Raw genomic sequence first — 19,707 nt, 5'->3', positions numbered from 1 at the left:
TTCCCATTACAGAGCCCTCTAATTGAGATCCACAAGTGGGAGTTATGTGGTCAACCAACTGAGAGTGTCCATTGGGAGATAAGCCACATTTACCACTTGGAGCTACGGCCTGATCACAGGCTCATTGATCTCAGAAGGAAAAAATGTCGCCCTCTGTCTGTCTTTATATAGTCCAGAAGTATTCACACCCTGCAGACTCTGGCTTTTTATTAATGTTACAGCCACAAGTTTCAATATGTTATTGGGTTTTTGTGAGTCTGGACCTTAAAGCATGTGGTGTAACATGTTTTCTACATGTTACAAATAAATATAAAAAGTGCATCATGCATTTGTATTCAACCCCAGAGTCAGTATTTTATGGAATCTCATTTCCGCCATGAAAGAAAGAAAAAAGTCATATTTTCAACTTTGAAAGTCATAATTATGGGGATACAAACTCATTATTTTGACTTTAAGTCATAATTACAAGAATAAAATAAATTTTGAGAATCAGTCATAATTTTGACTTTCAATGTCATAATTATGAGGTCATGTTTCATGACTTTGAATCTCATTAATGACTGAAACTCAAAATTATGACTTTATACCTCATAATTATAACTGAAAGTTGAAATGATGACATTTTATATAAAAATTATGTCATTAAAAGCAAAAATTATGACTTTATTCTTCTAATTATGGCATTTATTCTAGTAAATATGACTTTAGAACTGGAAAATATGATTTCCTGTTGGGCTTCGTTTCATAGCAGAAATGGGATTCCATAGTATTTAATGGAACCGCTTTTTGCTGCAGTCATTTTAGCCCATAGCTTTATGCAAAATATCTTTGACTCAATCAGATTGGATGAAGAGTATTTGTGAATTTTGGTTTCAATATCCAGGCACAGAAACATAATTTCATGTATGTTTATATTATGTCATCTAAACCGCTTCGTTGTTGCGCTGGCTGTACGTTTAAAGCTTCTGTCCTGCTACAAGATGAAACTCAAGCACAGTCTGAAATCTTTTGCAACTTTTATCGTGACATTCTTATGTCACAATAAGAGTCATTTTGCAGCTCATATAGTCATTTTGCAGCACAATCAAGTAACTATGTCACCTTCAGTTGTTATAAGAATGCTGCATTCTTCAAATATGACTTAAAAGAAATTGGATGTTCAAATTGGGCCTCTGTCTCTTTAAAAACTCCTGCTCGATCTGAAACTCCTCCTTCAGGAAGTCATTACAACATGGCTCCTCTGTTAGCCCTTTAACCACATTTCTACCAGCGTTTCACTGAGAAGCAGCTCGTATTATCAGCTCAGCAGACGCTCAGTTCCAACAGATGTTTGCTAATTGCTGCTAATTGACCGATATCAGGCTAGCCGTTAGCCTCTTCATTCAGTATAAACCCAGATGGCTAGTCTGAAGGAGCTGAGTGGAGGAGTTGTGGTGGAGGACTGCTCTGTGAGACGGAAACTGTAGCTTTGAGGACGAACTCCATCTCGAAGGCGGAGCTAGGTCCACCAAGGCGTTTAGCACAGCTGAATGGTTGCCAAGGGAGATTAAAGGATTTCTCAAACGTTCATGAAAGAATCAAAAGCAAAACTCCAGATAACATTATAACATGATGTAAATATCAAAAACGTTGGTGTTACATAATACTTTCTCTTTAATAAGCTCAGTCTCTTATGAAATAAATTCAAATTCAAGGTGCTGTATGTTGGTGGGTGTTTATCTGTGCGTTTTACATACAGCAGCGCTTTATATTGGGGAGGGGACTCGGAGGTAGTTGAGTTTCCATGCTGTCAACTCCCCAAACACACACACTGCCTCGTCTCTCGCTCCCCTCACATCCCAGCGCTCGTCCTTTCATCACTCCCTCTCCTCCGGCTCGTCTCTCTGAAGGTCAGCTCCCACAGATCTCTTCCTTATTTGGAGAGTTTCTTCATTCCACTCGGGTCATTCTTGCCTCCCCGACCAATCCAGCGGTTTGTTGATCTGCCATCTCAGCCAATCCCGTGTCTCCCAAGTCCTTTTATAGACTGGCCCCCTTCCCCAGCTGCAGAGGTCCATGTGAAATTATCTTCATCCCTTCTTCCCTCGAGCTTCCTGCGACTTCTTTTCACTTTTTATTCGATTTTACGGACCTCACTCCCAACGAAACGAGAGCCAGCTTCCTGTCTGCCTTTTCCCAAACACCGCTAATCAAACCCAAGCATGTGGCCTTGTAAGGTGTTCAGAGGCTTCTAATTAGACGTACGGTGGCGACAACCCATTGGTGAGAAGCCTGCCGTCTCGGCTGTATGTGATTCCGTAACACGCATGTTTCCTGCTTTCTACAAAACCGCAAGCAACACCTCGAGAGGAAAGTGACTGTTAATACTTCATTAGAGTTTGCACCTCGTAAACACAAACAAACTGCTGAGGGGAAGCTCTGAGTCACAGCGCAGATATGCGACAGATGCTGGCAACCAAAGCATTTTGCTCAGAAAAAAAAACAAGACAAAAAATATTCACCAGATTGAGTGAATGCCCTCCGCTTCTTTAAAGAAAAAAAAAAAACGTAGGAGGAAAACGGAGACCAGCTAATCTTCTGCTGAAACTCCACAGTGCGTGTGTTTGTGTGTGAAAACGGTGCGTTTGCTATTCCCCAGACAGCAGCCTCTGTGGAGCTGAAGAGGTCTGGAAACTACTGCAGAAATCATTTCATCTCAGAGGTATGGCCGTTATGTCAGCTGACCTGGATTGAAAGGTACGAGGTCAAGCAGCAGGCGGCAGGGGCCATGTTAAATTTGATTAGGACATTCTTGGCCTTCATCAACACTGTGTTTATGCATTGACCTCGTCTTCATTTGCTGTGTTGTGACCAAATGAGTCTTTAACTTGAGCTCAAAAATGTTCTCTCTGGGTTCTAATCGTTCAGCTTCTTCCAGTCCAGTAGTGCAGACAGACATTAGAGGATCGATTGGGACTTACGTATGACTGGACTGAAATAATGTTTTTGTAAAGTTCATATCAGCGTGGTCAGAGATGATACGTTTGAATTGTATTATGATGCTGCCACCATCATGTTTCACAACAAAAACATCTAGGAACAACACAAAAAAGTTTCCTGCTCCATTATTTACTTCATGGTCTGGCTGCTTCATCTTTCTCAAGCAAAATAATAATTTTTTTAGATCCACATGTACTTTGTAATGAATCGATACTTTGGCCATCTTAAGTTTGGACTACTCCATGCAACATCCATTACATTTTCTGAACAGAAAATCTTTCATTTGCAAAAACAAAATGCCTCTTTGTATAACTCTTTAGTTTCTTCCTTGAGCTCTCTTAAAGTGGGTCTATAGGTGATTTGCTGAGGTTGCAGTGTTTTCTTGAAATGTGATTGGGAAGTTTACAGTGGCACACAAGATGTAAATACCAAGGAAAGAAAAATAAAGTGGCTCTGGCGATGCCTGCGCTCCATTCACACAAACACATCTGTGCTTTTCTCTCCAAGGCTGCTCTTTAAATATCATCTCTAAACCATTTGTAAATCAGGTTCAGGGGCTGCAAACTGTATACATTCGCCTGTTTGAGTTAACCTCTCCCCCCCCCATGTCTGGTTTCATGTAAGCCACCCAAGTTCTGCAGATTACAATCAGTCATTACCTCAGTATCCATGCAGCCAAAGAGCAAGAAAAAAAAAACCTGAATGATTGCCGGAACACCAGGATAAGTGTAGCAAAGGGAAAAAAAGCTAAATTGAGGTTCTGCTAAGTGCTAAAGAGTGCCTGTTTTTCATCATGCACGCTAAAAGAGAACACACTGCGGTGCTGCGTCAAAAACAAACCCACAGTTACGCCGCTAGTGAGACTTCAGCGCGTACACAAAAAGCACTTTGTGGAGCGAAATCCGTGCAAGAGAATAATTTCAACTGTCAGTGTTGATTCCTGCTCTGATGAAAGAGAGATTAAGCAGAGGAATGGATAATTGTTGCCTCTGCCTCTTGTGCTCACAGAGACGCCCACCCAGACGTTAGACTGTACCAACCTATAATATAATGCTCAGGCAGCGTTTTGCTGGCTCCACCTTTATCGTTTTGCTCCAGTTGTGTGCCTCCTAATTTGCCAAATGCTTTTTTTTTTAACTCAGAGTGTAAAGTCTTTGCATGTTCTAATGTTCTATCATTTAGCAGACCAGCAATATTCACAGGGTTCAAATATCTTCAAGGTTTTTTATTTTTACCCCATTTGGATGTGACTGATTTATCACATTAAATCCACACAAAAAAAATTATTTCATTTGGATTTTATGTGATAAGCCAACACAAACTGGGCCATAAAAATTGTAAAGTGTTCTCAGAGTAAAGAAAGAACACAAATCAGAGCACCAGGTTTAAGACTTATGTTTTAAAAACCAGGCCACCTTCCTACCTACCTTGAAACAGCTTTTGACTTTAGCTCAAGAATATTTTGAAAGCTCAGATAGTAGAAAATCCCAGTTGTTGCTTTTATTAGGATCTTATGGAAGCAACAAGTGGGACAGCCTCAAAGTTGATCAAGTTTTTAAAACCAAGATTTTTCTTTTCTAATAAAGTTAACAGAAGAAATAATGGAACATCTTTTGCTTCACGTTCTAAACAATATCAAATAATCCTATATCTCTAGCCAAGATTATTGCAAATGATCAATATTGGTATTGTAATGGCAGCAGAACACCATCACAGCAGAATGTTAATATAAAAAAAAACTGCAGTGAAACCTTACAAACAGGAGCTGTAAATCATGGTCGGTGTCGATTCCTCATCCTGAAACACAAACATGTGCTCACATGTGAATCAGAACGACCAGCTCCAGGTGTTACCTGCCTGTCGTAATGCGACTTTACGTTCTGTAAGGCGAGTGTTCAGGTGAACGCTGAACAAAATAAAAGCGAGCTGATGTCTTGCATCATGAAAACACAACTCAGCTTATCTAACAGGGTCATAAATCTCCTGAGTGCTGTCTCCTCACCTCACAATGCTCGAAAGCCGTTTCATTCAGTAGCAATGCTCTCCTGTTTTCCTGCCAAGCTCACACAATTAAACTGGCCTCCAACAACAAGATAACTTCTGGTTCGATGACAAAACACACAAGCTCCCAGAAGTAGGGTTAGGTTAAGAAAACATTCTTTTCCTTTGTGTGCTTAAACCCTGCAGCAGTTTCTGAGAAGAAAACACTGTCTCTATAGAAAAGTGTTGCTCGTTCATTTTATCCTGCAATCAGCAGCCTGTGAATTTGTGAATCAAGGTGTTATTTCGGACTAAAGAACACACCTTAAAATATTATTGTTGGCTATGCTTAGAAACACTGAAATGATGTGGGGAGGGAAGGCAGTCAATGAGAAACTCCTGTCTCTACCAGCATGTGGTAAAGTCATTGGTTTCTCTCCAGACTTGTGCCTTAGCTCTGATCCAAGCAGAGAATCCGAGTCTCTCCCTGGGAAGTTTGAGTTCAGCTTTCACTCGATTCCTGCGCCGATGTCTGGCATCTGCCCTTATCCAGCCCACAAAAAAAAAAGTCAGCAGGTCTGTTTTCATTGGCCAGGTCTCCCGCAGTACGTCCCTTCCTCTCAAGCTTGCTCCATAACCCTCTACATTACTCGAGCCAAACAAAAATTTAAAAATCGTAGGTTTTCTGTCTGTTAATACTGCAAGCTGAGAAGCCATTATGAAGTCAATCAACGGGTCGAGTTGTTCGTAAGTAAAAGTTTTACATACAATAAATCAATAACAACATATATATTGTGATAGATATGTGATAAATAATACGTCTGGCACAATATTCAATAATTTCACTGAACTCCAATCCAGAACCACACAGCATTCTGGGAGATGTAGGCAGAAGAAAGGCTTTAGTTGTTCGAACTCTCACGGTCAGCTAAACAAAGGTTGGGGGCGTTAACTCACTCACTCACTCTTTGGTTACTTAGCAACAGCCTGTCGAGTAACTGATGCAGCAGCAGTTTCAACAGAAAACCGTTGATGCAACAGGAAAGATCACATCACCAGTTTGGCAGTATTTCAGATATTTAGAACAAAAAACTAATCAATAATCACCTTTAGTTGGTTTATGTGAAATTCTTGTATCATATTATGTTTCCAGCCATATTGTCCAGTGGTGTGTAGATACATCAATTTAAAAAAGTCCAGAAAAAATCAACTTTAGATTAAAATGAACGCCATCAAAAAGTATTTTCACCCCCAGTTTTCTTCTATTTGTGCTTTTTTCACTTTAATATGTTTTAGATTAAACCAACTTTAATATCAGAGAATGGTGACTTCAATAAAAACAAAACGCATTTTACAAATTATGCTGAAATAAAGTATCCAAACCAACCCAGCTACATGTGAAAAAGCAAATTGCCCTGATACCTAATTCTAAGTCCAGCCTCCAAACTACAGTAATAACTGTCTCTTTTTTTTTTAAATCACTGGGGAAATTTAATCAACATTTTGTTGTAACATTTTCTTTCATCCAATCTGGAGGGTTTTCTAGTTTCAACCACACCTCTGTGTCTCAGCTGGATTTATATCCAGGTTTTGCGTAGGCCTCTCCTGAACTTTCTTTCTTTTTTTGTGCTATTCAGAGTTGGACTTGCTGGTATGGTATGCTTAAGTCTACTGGATACTCTCCCTCAGGACTTTTATATTACAAAACAGAACAAGAAATTAAATCGATATCTGGTCTCTACAAACATTCCTCTTACTGTTTACCCACCAGAACTGGCTGCAGCGGTGGCTTGTTTGTCCCCCACAGTGTGTAAGCCACATGAACGACAGATTTAAAATCAGTGTTTTAACTTCCCTTACAGTTTCTCTGAGTGGTGGGCCTGACTGTGTCCTCAGACTATTTCACTGACGGCTCCATTAGCTCCATCATGCAGTTAAACCAACACAGGTGCAATACAAAGTGATTTTGTGAAAAAAGCAGGAATTGGCTCCCTTCATTCACTGGTGCTAGCTTTTACACAAAGAAGTGTAGAATTATATTCATTACATCAGAGTGTGCTTTTCAATTAGGATCATTTGTCAGAGTCAAACAACCTTCAAGGGTGGATTACACGTGCTTTTTGTTAAGCTTTTTAATTGGTCTGATGCAATATTCTAACATTGAATGTCCTGTTTATATAGCTACAAGCAGAAAATTGTCGTATTTAACAGAAACTTTCTTAAAAACAGTCAGTGTAGTTAATATATTTAAAGTATTCTACTTGGTGAACTAAATTACTGAAATATATGAAGTTTTCAATTATAGTCTAATTTATGAAATTGGTCTATAGGCTGTTTTAGTGCAACGGTCTTTCTGAAAATTGCTGACATTTTTGTCTCTCTAATCATAATCTTGTAACAAGCAAACAAAAAGCCACTGTGATGAAACACAGGCAGACCGGGGATGCCACAGAGCGCTTTTAAATCCTGGCGTAGAGTGCCGGTCTGTTAGGTTGTGTGTTGCTGTCAGACACCACATTTCCCCCCTAACTTCCTCTCCCTCTCTGAAACAAATAACTCTTGCCCTTATTAACTCGAAGTGGGAGACTGTTAAAACCTTATTGTATTGGACAGCAGTGGTGTTACGCATCACCACCCAGGGATGGTGTTCTTCATGGAGGGTCATCAATCTTCACAAACACTAAGCCAAGCTGATGTATTGTACTTGTGTCCTTTCCCACCTTCTTACAAACAAAATATATATTGTAAAAATAAGGACATATGCCCTTAAGATGAGTGTAGCTAACTCAGATAAAAACATCCTGCTTACATTGAGTGTTCCCCAGCAGCTGACTGAGAAGAAGCCTGCAGACGACGTGCCGCACAACAAGCAGGATCTGATTGAACTGATAAGCTTCAGATTGGTTACAGTCGGCCAGTGTTCATAAGCGCAGTGCTGCGGAAACATGACCTTTGGTTAATGGCGGTGCTGCTGTTTTCATTAAGCAAGGAAACAATGTAATGGGGCAGAAGATGGGGGTCGACGCAAATTTCTTCGACGTCGGAGGCCGATTGTTTTAGTGTGTTGTTATGGAAAAAGAACACAAGTATTTAAGCCAATAAGAAGAAAAGAAAACCTGAACATCCTGGCCTTATTATCTGTGAAAAAATAAACAGATAAGACTTTTTGTTGCGCAGGGTTTGTCACGCAACTAACTAAGTCAGATGTTGTGCCTTGTCCAAAGTATGCAGTCGTAATATAACTCCGGTGAATTATTAAACTGTAAACGCAGCTTTACGCACGAGGTCATTTTCTTAATGTCTAACTTTCTCAGATGTAACCTCCTGAATCCACACAAAAGCTTCCTAAAAATTTCCATATCTATAAAAATCGGAGCTAAATAAAAGGTTTATCAAAACTTGATTGCTTCTAAAGAAATTCCATTGTGCTTTTACAAACGCATTCTCCATAACCACAGATAAATGCTGCTGACAGCATCACAGACACGACAAAATAATTACCTGGCGTTTTCAGTCTTCTCCTCAATATTGTCAGCTCTGGAAGCACAGAGTTATCAAGTCACAACGTTTTCAGTACATGGATGCACCCATAAGCAGCAATCTGGAGCGCATGCAGGGACAAATAGAGCCGAGAATCATGGCAAGGTGATCATCAGCAGCAGCTGGGCAGAGGTTCAAATGTATGATTTAGGTAGAAAATGTAGGTTTTTTTCTTAAAACGCAACATAAAAGGTTAAAGTTCCTCCTGAAACATCGACAGCTTTAAAAAAGTAGTAGACAAAATTTAAAGGGATAGTTCAGATTTTTTTTTTTCCCAAGCGCTTTTTGGTGAAATTACTAGCAATAACAGTTTACTTAATTGTACCGGAGAAATGTTAAATTGCAGTGAGTTTGTAGAAATTAGAATAAAACCCTTCAGGTGGTGGAATATGCTAACAGCTAACCAGTGCTACATGAGTTCAGTAAACAGGGGAATTTACTTTGTATTTCCCAACAGGCTGTCATCTGAGTATCAAGGTCACAGGTGTTGCTATGCTTTTCCAGGTGTCATCATTATTCTCAAGAAATTTCATTGGACTCATTATCAAGCGATCAAGCAATTTAATGTCTCCCTCAAAATAACGTCACAGAGTTTCAACAGAGTTGATCCAGACTTAATAAATTCGCTCTCACTTGGTGTCGGTTCCCTCTCTCTCTTAGTTGCCCCATCATTTAGTCATGGCGTCTCTGCACTGACTCAGAGTACACAGTCATGATGTCTTCAAGCGTGGAGGAGTTTAGGACATGTTTGTTTGTGATACGTCATTATTACTAAGGAATCATTCTTTCAAACATTATTTTTTTAAACATTTTCAGAAAAGAATATTCTACCCAGGCCTAGATAGGACTATCACTGTCTGGAAGAGTTAATTAAGGCTGCAAGTATCCATTCTGTACATTAAAAATTACACAAGCTGAAAAAATGATTCCCTTTACATGCATCTACGAAATCTATGAGGGAATCATTATTGATGGCGACTTCATAGAGCTCAACTTTAAAAACATCTGAACTATTCCTTTAAAGTTGTTTGAAGGAAAACTTGTTTAAAGTTGTTAGGTTTTATCTTCCATCTTGTATGGAACAGAACAATATTTATCACTTAGTTAGAATATCACAGAATGTACTAAAGAGAAAACCAACCGTGTCTCACTTGCCAACAAATCAAAAGAAAAATCCTATAATGTCTGGAAAACAAACATAGACTAGCTACTTTAATGAATAACTTCAAACCAGTAAAGAACTCATCAGCAAATATTCAAGCATGTATCAGCGAGGCATCCGGAAAGCCTGAGGGATTAAAAGGCTAACCACATAATGGTTTATTCTGAATGTGGAGTTTGGTTTCACATCAGACCTCTCTTCCTCACGTCTTTCCTTTGCTCCTTATTGTCCTCAGTTTTTCACTTTATTATTACAATAAAAAAAAGGAAAGGTGTGGTAGGATGGTTAAGACAAGGCCTGATTACTACAGAAAGAAAACCATTTACTGCTCAGCTCTTCTAAAATGACAGCGACACTCTACCTCAGGAATAAAAAACACAATAGCCGAATCCTGGGACGTGCATGCACAGCGAGGTCACAAGGATACAATGGGAGCCATCCAGAAGAAGCACAGAGATCTGTTACAGACACAAGCTGCGTTTCCACTGACCCTAAACTTGCACAAATTGGAATTATAAAAACAAATTCGCTTAATGGAAACAAGGGCATTTTTTGGGAAAAAAAAAATAGATAAAAAGTTCTTGTGCTACGATAAGGTAGTTTATTGGCCATATTGAAGTTAGTGCATTTTGCAAAACTGCAATGGAAACACTTTTGTCACGTCACACAGGTCATGTGATCAACAGCCGGACGTTACCACCGGCAGAAAAGATAAAGAAGACAACAGGAAGTGGGAGGAGGATGGCGGCGCGCCATGTTTTTTAATGACCTGTCACGTGAACAAACTTATTCACGTGTGATTTTAATTGCTTTTCTTATTTAATGGAAACACAGCAATTGTGAAATTGTGGGGGGTTTTCCACCATTAGTAGAATATCGACAAACTTTTGTGCAGATTTGTAATGGAAACGCAGCTACTGACACCAACATAAAGATAATGCTTTCTTCTCCAAAAGGTCTGGGATTTCCCCTTGTTGACCCTTTTAACAAAGCAGAGAGACAACACCATCATTTCCCCCTCAGACAGTCCTCCCAGTCCTCCCAGTCCTCCTCTCAGCCCTGCTATCCAACCTTCCTCTAGGACGCAGCCATACCAGGAATGACAAGTACTCACAGCTTTGGTTTTGGCTTGGTAGGGATCGGAAGACCATCTTTCCCGGGGGATGGAGACAGCTTGCCCTGGCTCGGAGGAGAATCTCGTACGATGTGGGTTTGACTTGAGGGCGTGGCCTGGATGACTGTTGCTGCCGGTTCTGACAGTGGCAGAGGAGGAGGTGGCGGTGGGAGTGGGGCGTCTTTAGGTAAGCTTGGAGGTGACGGTGGGTGTTGGCCGTTCTGTAGAGGTTCCTGCCCTCTCTCCTTGTCCCCGTCTTCTACCTCTGAGCTAATTTGCACCAGAGGGGGAACAGACGCACTGGGCCACAACTCCAGCTCTTTGACACGGAACGCGTCTAAACCGGGCTGAGGCAGCGCCTTAGGCGGCAACTCCAGGAGGCTGATCTCGGTGGGTGGTGGCGAAGGTGGAGGAGGCGGAGGAGGGAAGGAGGCCGCATCCTCAAATCCTGAACTATCGCCAGACATGCCATTACTTGATGAGTCCTCAGCTGCTGGGGGAAGCAAACAGTGGAAAGTGTTTTGTTTTGTTTTTTTCTTACTTTGATATTTAGTTCTCTCTGGACCTGCACATACCATTACTGAGTGGAAATTGAACACAAACACAGTGAATCACAGCTGGTCTGATATGGAGCGACAGCTGGGTCCAGTCAGGCTGATGCAATCCCTGTTTATTCAGCCTTTCCTTTACACTGTGTGGTGAATCCTGCACTCTACCAACAGCTCTGTTTGTGATCATATACACAGAAATAGTTGTGTCTAATTTAACTCTCTTTTTTCTATACAGACTTAACATAATTAAGTTAAGTCCGAGGAGATGGTCACTGAGATACGTCTTAACAATAGGAGTAAACCCAACCAGCTCGATCTTCAGGAAACAACTACTGAAGTTAGCTGGATTTTAGCATTATAGCCATGCCAAAACTTCCTAAAAATGACTCAAATATCAGAATTTTATTTTAGATGTTCAATCTTCAGTTAAAACCTTCAATTAAGAAATTTAATACAATTACTTCTCTCACTTAAAAATTGAAGGAACCTCCGGACACAGTTTGTGAGTAACGTTTATAATTTCTGAAAACATTGAACTTAATCTTTTTTTCTTTTTTTTTTGCCCGACAACCTAAAGAAAGTATATTTGTGGTAATATTAAAGTACTGCTCTTTCTGGGGTTGGACACATTCTGGAAGCTGAACGATATAGCTCTAGAAATCATAAATGTATTGTTCTCTTTGAGGAGATGTTGTGTTGTTACAGATTCCTGACAATAACATAATTCTGTTACTCAGGTGTGTTGAAAAGATATTTAAAAGCTGCAAGTCAATGAAGGACTGGAGCTTGCATAACCTTTGTGTAAAAAAATCATTCATTTATGTTCTTTAAATTATTTTTGACCCGGAAGAAAGATGGAATGTGTGTTAGCTAAATTATCACTAGCATTTAGCTTAGCCAGAAGATCGCCTGTGGGATTACATTAACTCTGTGTCATTTGTGTTTTACTGTTTGTTTCAGTAGCTTTAAGACTTTTCTAACATCTATGCTTTAAATGAATGATAAAAAAACAACAATATCCTATCCTTACGTTTATCTTAGAAGCTTAACCAAGTGATCTAGCCTACTTGGTTAAGCTGTTCTTTTAAAAAAAACCCACCAGAATTAACCTATTATCTATTGAAATCTGTTATGGAAGCTTGACATTTTTTTTTTATTTTAATGACTTTACAGCACCTTAAACCAGAAAATGGAAAAGGAAAGAAGTACAATTATTAAAGTTTTTTTTTTTTTTGCTCTGTTCAATTTCTCTGTAGTTTACCTTGTAAATTAATTTAATTAAACAGACACCACATCTCATGGTACGGTTTTGCCCCTGTGAAGTTTGACCATCTCTTTGATTGTGCGCTGGACGCACCTGGATTCACGATCAGCTGGGCCGTGCTGCTGACGGAGCCAAAAGCGTTAGACGCCTTGCAGAAGAACAGACCTCCATCCTCTGGAAAAGCCTCGGCGATCACCAAGGTGCAGATCTCCTCTGAAATAAATCATCGTCGCCATAAGTACATTTGTTTGTAAAGAGGTCAGAGAAATACGACAAGACGACGGCCGAGTGACACACAGAAATGACAAGGATGATGGTTATCTGAGGTAGACTGATGAGTCAGATGAACAGAGTGTAGAAGACAAGCTAGCAGACAGACACACAGATGTTTGGGGATGTCTCTCTGACTCACAGCCCGAGTTAAACATGGAGTCACACAGGTGGGAAATATGTGATTTAACGTTATTAATAGATGGGACTCCCTTTTGACTGCAGCGATACAATGTCGTCATGATGAAATCAAGATTAAATCCCCAGACAAAGCTGCCAGTCCATTGCTTATTTAACCTGGACGTGTTAAACATGAACGTAGCTGCAAGCGCCTGAGGCAACGTACCTGCCTCAGCTGCAGACCGAGGCTCTGATGTGTTCAGTCAGCGCAGGAGAGCAGAAAAAAAAACCAAACTATCAGTCAGCACACGTCTGAAAGTTACCGAGCTTCGTCAAGCTTGGAAATGTCTCACTTTTTTGTAGAATCCTGAAATCGGGTGAGTCCAGAATCTCGTTCCCCTGCCGGTACCATTGGACCTGGAGGGGAGGGCTTCCACGGACCCTGCACTCCAGAACCACCACCTGGCCCTCTGAGGCCTGGACGTCCTGCAGGAGCTGCAGGGGAGGAGGCCGCAGTCGAAGATTGGAAAGGGAGAAGCAATAAGAGAAAGACACCGATGAGTGAAGGATGAAGAGCACATCTCTAATTAAGATACGTCTGTTATAGAGGAGAAACATGACAAGGAGGGAGGATGAGGGCTATAAAACTCATAAAAAAATTTAAATTGGGGCCACTCAAAACCAAAAAAAAAAAACACCCACTATTATATAACTCCCCTCCTGTTGGACATTACAGTCCATCTAGAAGTTTTTGAGAACCGTCCACATTTTTCTCATCATGCCCTTTGCTTGTTCCAAAAGGAATATTCTCACCACACATTTTCCACAATGACAAAGCAAAAGCAGGTGTTTGGAAGGTTTTGTTAATCCGTTACATAAATATAGAAATTCAGATGCTTTTGTTAGGCCTTGATTAAACCCGTACGTCTCTTTGGGGAATGAACCTGTGTGCTTGATGTGAATTTTGTAAGCTTTTGTTTCCCCGTTCTTTCAGACGTGAACAGTCAAGAAAAAGCAGATTAGGGAAGTCTTTTTAAGACTCTCCACAGATGCTCCGTGGTTCAGTAACTTTCTTTTTAAAGCTTTTGAAAGTTTTCAACTAAATGTTTGCTTGACACGCAAGGCCAACGATGTATAATTTGGAGTCTGTCCTTGTTTGCAGAGGTGCAGAGGAAAGTCTGAACATAGTCCGAGTTTAAAGTGTGTAGGAAATCATTAATAGCCACTGACAACTGTTTGTTTAAAGCAAGAAACCCCTGTCATGATGTGGTGTGGTGGACCCAAAAGCAGCACGTAAAGACGTGGTGCGGTTTAGAAAATTTAATTAACAAAATCAGAGTCCAACTTACAAAAAATTAACATCCAAGGGAAACGCAAAAACAAACCAAAGCAAAGCAAATCCAAAACTGAGACACGAAGAGATACTAAGGAACATGGGGACTGTAGGGGGGATGATGAGCATGGAGATAAGCAGGGTAAGAAGACGGACTGGGGCAGGAGAGCTTAAATACTGGCAGGTAATAAATGGAACAATGGACCTAATGAGATAACTGATTGCAGGTGTGAGTAGTTGGCACAGGAGCAAGCTGAGGGGCGGGGAGAAGATGGTACTGGTACGCAAAGGAAATATAGTGGGAAAAACAGGGAGGAAACAACAGGGAGCTGAAAATACTTCTAAAACTAAAGGAATACTAATACTAAAGAAAATCTGATAAACTAGAAGACAAAAAGGCATGAGGGAAAAACATAAACAAACCTAAACAGAAAGAATGCTGATCTAACAATAAGAACTAGAGGACGTAGAGCTAGGGTGACTAGAATGACTAAACAAAGAAATAACTTAACTAGAATTGCTAAAGAAGGACGGACATAGATTCAGACAAAAGGCAAACTAAACCTAAAGAGACAAAATAAAAAAAGCTATAAACACTACTGGGAAAAACTAGAAGGACTTAAGAAATAACTTAACTGGAACTACTAAAGAAAGGTAAACTGATGAAAAATAACTCAGAAATAAACATTACTAGAAACACTACAGGGAGGCTGAAATAAGGAATAACTAGGAAGATTAAATAAAAATAAACTATAATCACTAAAGAAAGCTTAACATATACTCAGACATAGAAGAATAACAGAACCTAAAGAATAAATCTAACTAGAAACCCAATGAAGAACTGAAAATAAGGAAGACAAGGCAATTGTAATCACACTAAATAACCTCAAAGAATAAAACTGAAATGACCATGAAGGGCTAACCTAAAGTTAACTAACACATAATGCTACCAAACCCAAAAACCCAGAGTCCTGACACTAACAACGAACGTCTCGCCGTTTTCCCAAAGCTGCTACAAGGTCCCCATCATGCTCAGATTACCATCTGCTCTTAAAGAATCAGGAAATTCTCTTGGATTCAGTTCAGACTTTGGAGATATGATCGTCTCCACATCAAAGTAAGGCTTTAAATAACTTCTCCAACATGTTTTTTAATCAAGCCAAATTGATTCAAGGTCCAATTTAGCCAATTGCCGTTTTCTAAGGATTCAAGCCACTGTCTTGTTGAAATATAAACTGCCCAGGGAAACTGAAAAATAATGATTGTCGTGGTGATTTCCTTTGATTTATAGGGATCCGATTTTTTAATTATTTTTTTCAAAGCAATTTTTTTTAGAAACAGATGTTATGAAGTGCTTTTCTGATTATACGGAAAATAAAATCAGAAGCTAGCAAATAGAACAGTCAATAAATTCGAATGAGATCATTTCACACAACAAAGAGGGTCATAAAAATCGGCTATAGGAAAAGTTTGAAAACAGGAAACTCCAACATCGTAAAGCTGGTTCCTGAGGGGCTTTGTAACGTATTCAGGCCCCTTGGACGTTTTAACATTTTATCACGTCACGTGTATTTTTTATATATTTTATTAAGATCTTATGGACCAACAGAGACCAATGCATAGCTTTGAAGTTCAGAGAAAATGATACACGTTTTACTAAAAAAAAAAAAAAATATATATATATATATATATATATATATATATATATAAACTGTGTTGTACATTTACATTAAACATTTGCACATCTACAGACTGGAACTTATTAGATGGAGAGCATTTGTAAATGTCAGTTTTCAACTTTTCCCAATTAAATTATGGTCAGGACTTTGACTGGGCCATTTAATCATATAAATATAAATCTAAATGTTTTGGTTCATTGTACAAAACATACAACATCAATCTAGTATTCATTTTCTGCAGCTTCTAAGTTTTGTTTTAGTCAATAAATTCTGACAGTTCCTCGTCTTCATAAAAAAAACCAAAAATGCATGGCACACTTTTCTTTTTTATTATTATTTTTAGGTTCACATGTATCATCTTCAACCCACTTCACATTTGTGTGTTGCATTACCTTGTCTCTGTCTGTTGCAGAAAATCCTCATAGAATGCATAGTTTGTGAGAAAATGAAGGAAAAATCAAGTGTTCCTGCACAAGTACTCTCAATCTATAAAGTCGGATGAATACACGAACTGTGACAATGAACCCTCAGCCTCGGTGGGCTCGCATGGACCTGGGAATTTCTCATTCTGCGCTTTCAGCACGGACACGTTTAAAAGAAGGTTCACAGGAGAAATATGCCTCATGGGTCAGTGGGGACGGGTGCTGACCAACGGGGGAATGTCGTGATTAAAGTCTGGCAGCGGTTTGAAAGGAGTTCAATGTGGGGGTGAAGGAAAAACAAATGTCCTTTACTAATGAAGTGGGAAATGATTTAGGGCCTGACAGGCTGAATGAAAGTGAAGGGGGCCTGACCCGTGTGGGCTTGGCAGGACTGTTTGAAGCTTTGCCTCAGCCCGTCTCAGTTCGGCTATCATAAGACCCGCAGCCTGGGGGAGGAGGAGGAAGAGTCGGCGGAGAGCTGGAGAGTCTGAACCAGAAAAGTCTCTGTTTTATTGGACCCCCACTGGTGGAAGCCACAGCAGTTATTATGGGATGTCTGAGGACATTTATGGATGCATCTGTGGATGATTGCCTGGATGAGGTGCCATGTACAAGCATGGAGGAGTCCTTTCATGGTTCAGGTTATACTGTAGTCACACAGTTTAATTTAAAGGGGCAATATTATGTATTTTCCACCCATATAATGCCATAACTAAGTTACCTTCAGTTTTGTAACAATGCTATACAAATCAAATATGACTCAAAAGAAATTTCAATTTGTAACTTAACGATTTCAAATTGGGCCTCTGTCTCTTTAAAAACTCCTGCTCTTTCTAAAACTCCGCCTTCAGGATGTTCATCACAATATGGCTTCCCTATTAAACTTTACCATTGTTATTACCAACATTGCACTGAGAAGTAGCTCATATAATGAGTTCTGCAGGTGTGCAGTTCCAACAGGTGTTTGCCATTTGCTGCTGGCTAGTCTGAAGGAGCTGGAGCGTTTTGCACAGCTGAATGGTTACCATGAGGATTAAAGGATTTCTCAAACATGCATGAAAGATTTAAGGCAACACTCCAGGTTTGTTTTTGATGAGAGAATAATGTCATAAATAAATCTTAAGAGGAATCTTATTGATTAAGGGAATACAAATGCATGCCACACTTTTCAGGTTTTTATTTTTTTTTAAAAAACATGTTTCCTGTTTTTTCCACTTTATAAGCAATTACTTTGTGTTGGCCTATTTATCGCACAAAATCCTTATAAAACACAGTGAAGTTTGGGTTTGGAGCACTTTACATTTATTCAAGCGTACCTTTGTGAACAGTGGAGGGCCTGACGACTCACCACCATGCAGTGCAGACACAGGGCTCTGCATCTAGAAGACAACACACACACACACATGAGAGAGAGGAAGACATTTTTTAAAATATTTTTGAAGGTTTACGATCGCGGCTGGTTTGGGATCCTACCCGCTGTGGGGGCTGAGACATGGACTGGACCAGAGCTGAGCGATGAGGAAGCACCTCTGGGGTTTTGGGTGATGATGAGCGTATTGTTAAGGACATCGAAGTAGTCTTTCTCTGCGCCCTGTAAGATGGAGAAGGAGGGAACACTTGAAGGAAATGTAAACAAAATTTAGCCAAGAATCCTTGAAAGGCAGGGGAATAATCAAAAACATTTGGAGTAAAGTGATTCTGCTCTGCCGGACTGGAAAGAATACATTCTTATCAAGATGCTTTATTTTGGTTTCTAAAAAAGGGTCGTATGAAGCAGCTTGAGCTTCAAGAAATGGAAGAAACATACATGTAGGCAGTGAAGTGCAGATGAGAGGTTAAAGTCTGGAGGTAAGTAGAGGCATGGAATGACACGGTGCTTCTTTTTCATATTAACCCCCTTGGACCTTTTATTAGAGGAATGCGTCCCACGTTCTGGGTCAGGCTTAAGGCTCTTTAAAGGCCTGGATAAAGAGAAGCAGACAGTAGACTACTGGCTGCTGCAGGGCTCAGTTGACCCTTCCTGGGGTTCGGCGTTCACCGCAGGGTCGTGAGGTCACAAGAGGCGGTGCAGAAACACACGTACTGAGGCATGGCTCCTGATCTTGACTTTGACGCCGTTCCTTCTCCCTCTGAGTCTGATGATGAAGCCCCTGTGAGTGGATGAAAACAAAAGCAGAGGCCAGTTTTGTAACTTTATAGAGAACCTTTAAATAACTTGCAGAAGATCTTCTTTGCTGTTATTGAAGGCCACAAGGACACAAACAATTTGCTGCATATTCCATGTATAATTTGTCAAACCGGTCTTATTTAATATTCTTTCTTTAGTGAGGCAGCGTCAAACTCATTTTCGTTTTGGGCCAAATCCAGATAGTGATAAAACCTTGTTGACAACCTGTTAAAATATCAATGAATTCTTGAAATTAAATAATATTATTGAACATATTTTGAGTCCCTCCAGGATTCTTTTTGTGATTTTTTTTAACAATTGAAATCAGAGCGTTTGTGGTACTAATTTGGAAATATTTGCACATATTTATGACGGTAAAAGCGACTTTTTACAACCCGCCGTATAGATGATATTAAGGCTAAGGCAGCTGTTTAGTACAAGTAAGAAAGTTTTGGACCAATTATGTATTAGCGCAACAAAGTACGGGGATTTGTTGATTTTGCATGAATTTCCACAATGATTCTCAAGAAACTGGAGGGACTGATTGATATGATCTGACAGAAAACAGATAAAAACTGCATTGATTTGATTGATAACATGATATTTAAGCACACTTAGTGTTAAATGTAGAACCTAGAGGGCCACATAAAAAGGTATGACGGGACAGATTTGGCCCAGGGGCCTTGAGTTTGACACACGTACTTTAGTGTATTCATTCTGGTGCACAAAAATTGAAAAGGAAGAGAGGTTAAAAAACCAAAACAAAGAAAAAACTCCTGCTCATTATAGGCAAACAAGCGACATTTAGGATTATGTTACAGAGCAGTTCAATAATAATTATGTCAGGTCCATTTGTGAAAACTTCCCCCAGCAGCTGTGAATATTTACATGAGAGCAGCAGCTTGAATGCCTGACCTTCGATGTAAACCTCGGCGGAGGTATTATCTGCTCCCAGGCTGTTGGACGCCACGCAGGTGTAACGTCCCGTGTCGTCCTCGAAGGCTTCGGCGATCACCAGCGTGTGAAGGTCTCCTTCCCTCCAGATCTGAATGTCAGGGGAGTTCTGCAGCTCGCGGCCTTCACAGAACCACCTGCAGGGAGGGGAACACCTGGATTACATCAACCA

The 19,707-nt window shown here is 40.0% G+C and overlaps 1 protein-coding gene across 5 annotated transcripts in view; it reads right to left on the bottom strand.

Annotated features, from left to right (window-relative positions):
* Positions 1-19,707, bottom strand: part of palld (palladin, cytoskeletal associated protein) — a 74,126-nt gene that overhangs the window by 24,168 nt on the left and 30,251 nt on the right. For 3 of the 5 annotated variants that reach the window (XM_028028808.1, XM_028028811.1, XM_028028812.1), the window contains 9 exons: positions 19,470-19,672; positions 18,498-18,564; positions 17,888-18,005; positions 17,731-17,793; positions 13,334-13,475; positions 13,207-13,230; positions 12,684-12,803; positions 10,776-11,268; positions 8,461-8,496 (listed from right to left, as the gene is read on the bottom strand). In XM_028028808.1, coding sequence (XP_027884609.1) covers positions 8,461-8,496; positions 10,776-11,268; positions 12,684-12,803; positions 13,207-13,230; positions 13,334-13,475; positions 17,731-17,793; positions 17,888-18,005; positions 18,498-18,564; positions 19,470-19,672 — 1,266 coding nt within the window. The remainder of the gene's footprint in view (positions 1-8,460; positions 8,497-10,775; positions 11,269-12,683; positions 12,804-13,206; positions 13,231-13,333; positions 13,476-17,730; positions 17,794-17,887; positions 18,006-18,497; positions 18,565-19,469; positions 19,673-19,707) is intronic. The other 2 variants (XM_028028807.1, XM_028028810.1) reach the window with 1 other exon arrangement.

This window comes from Xiphophorus couchianus, chromosome 9 (genome assembly GCF_001444195.1).
Source record: "Xiphophorus couchianus chromosome 9, X_couchianus-1.0, whole genome shotgun sequence".
NCBI lineage: Eukaryota > Metazoa > Chordata > Actinopteri > Cyprinodontiformes > Poeciliidae > Xiphophorus > Xiphophorus couchianus.
This window is presented reverse-complemented; position numbering and strand designations above follow the sequence as displayed.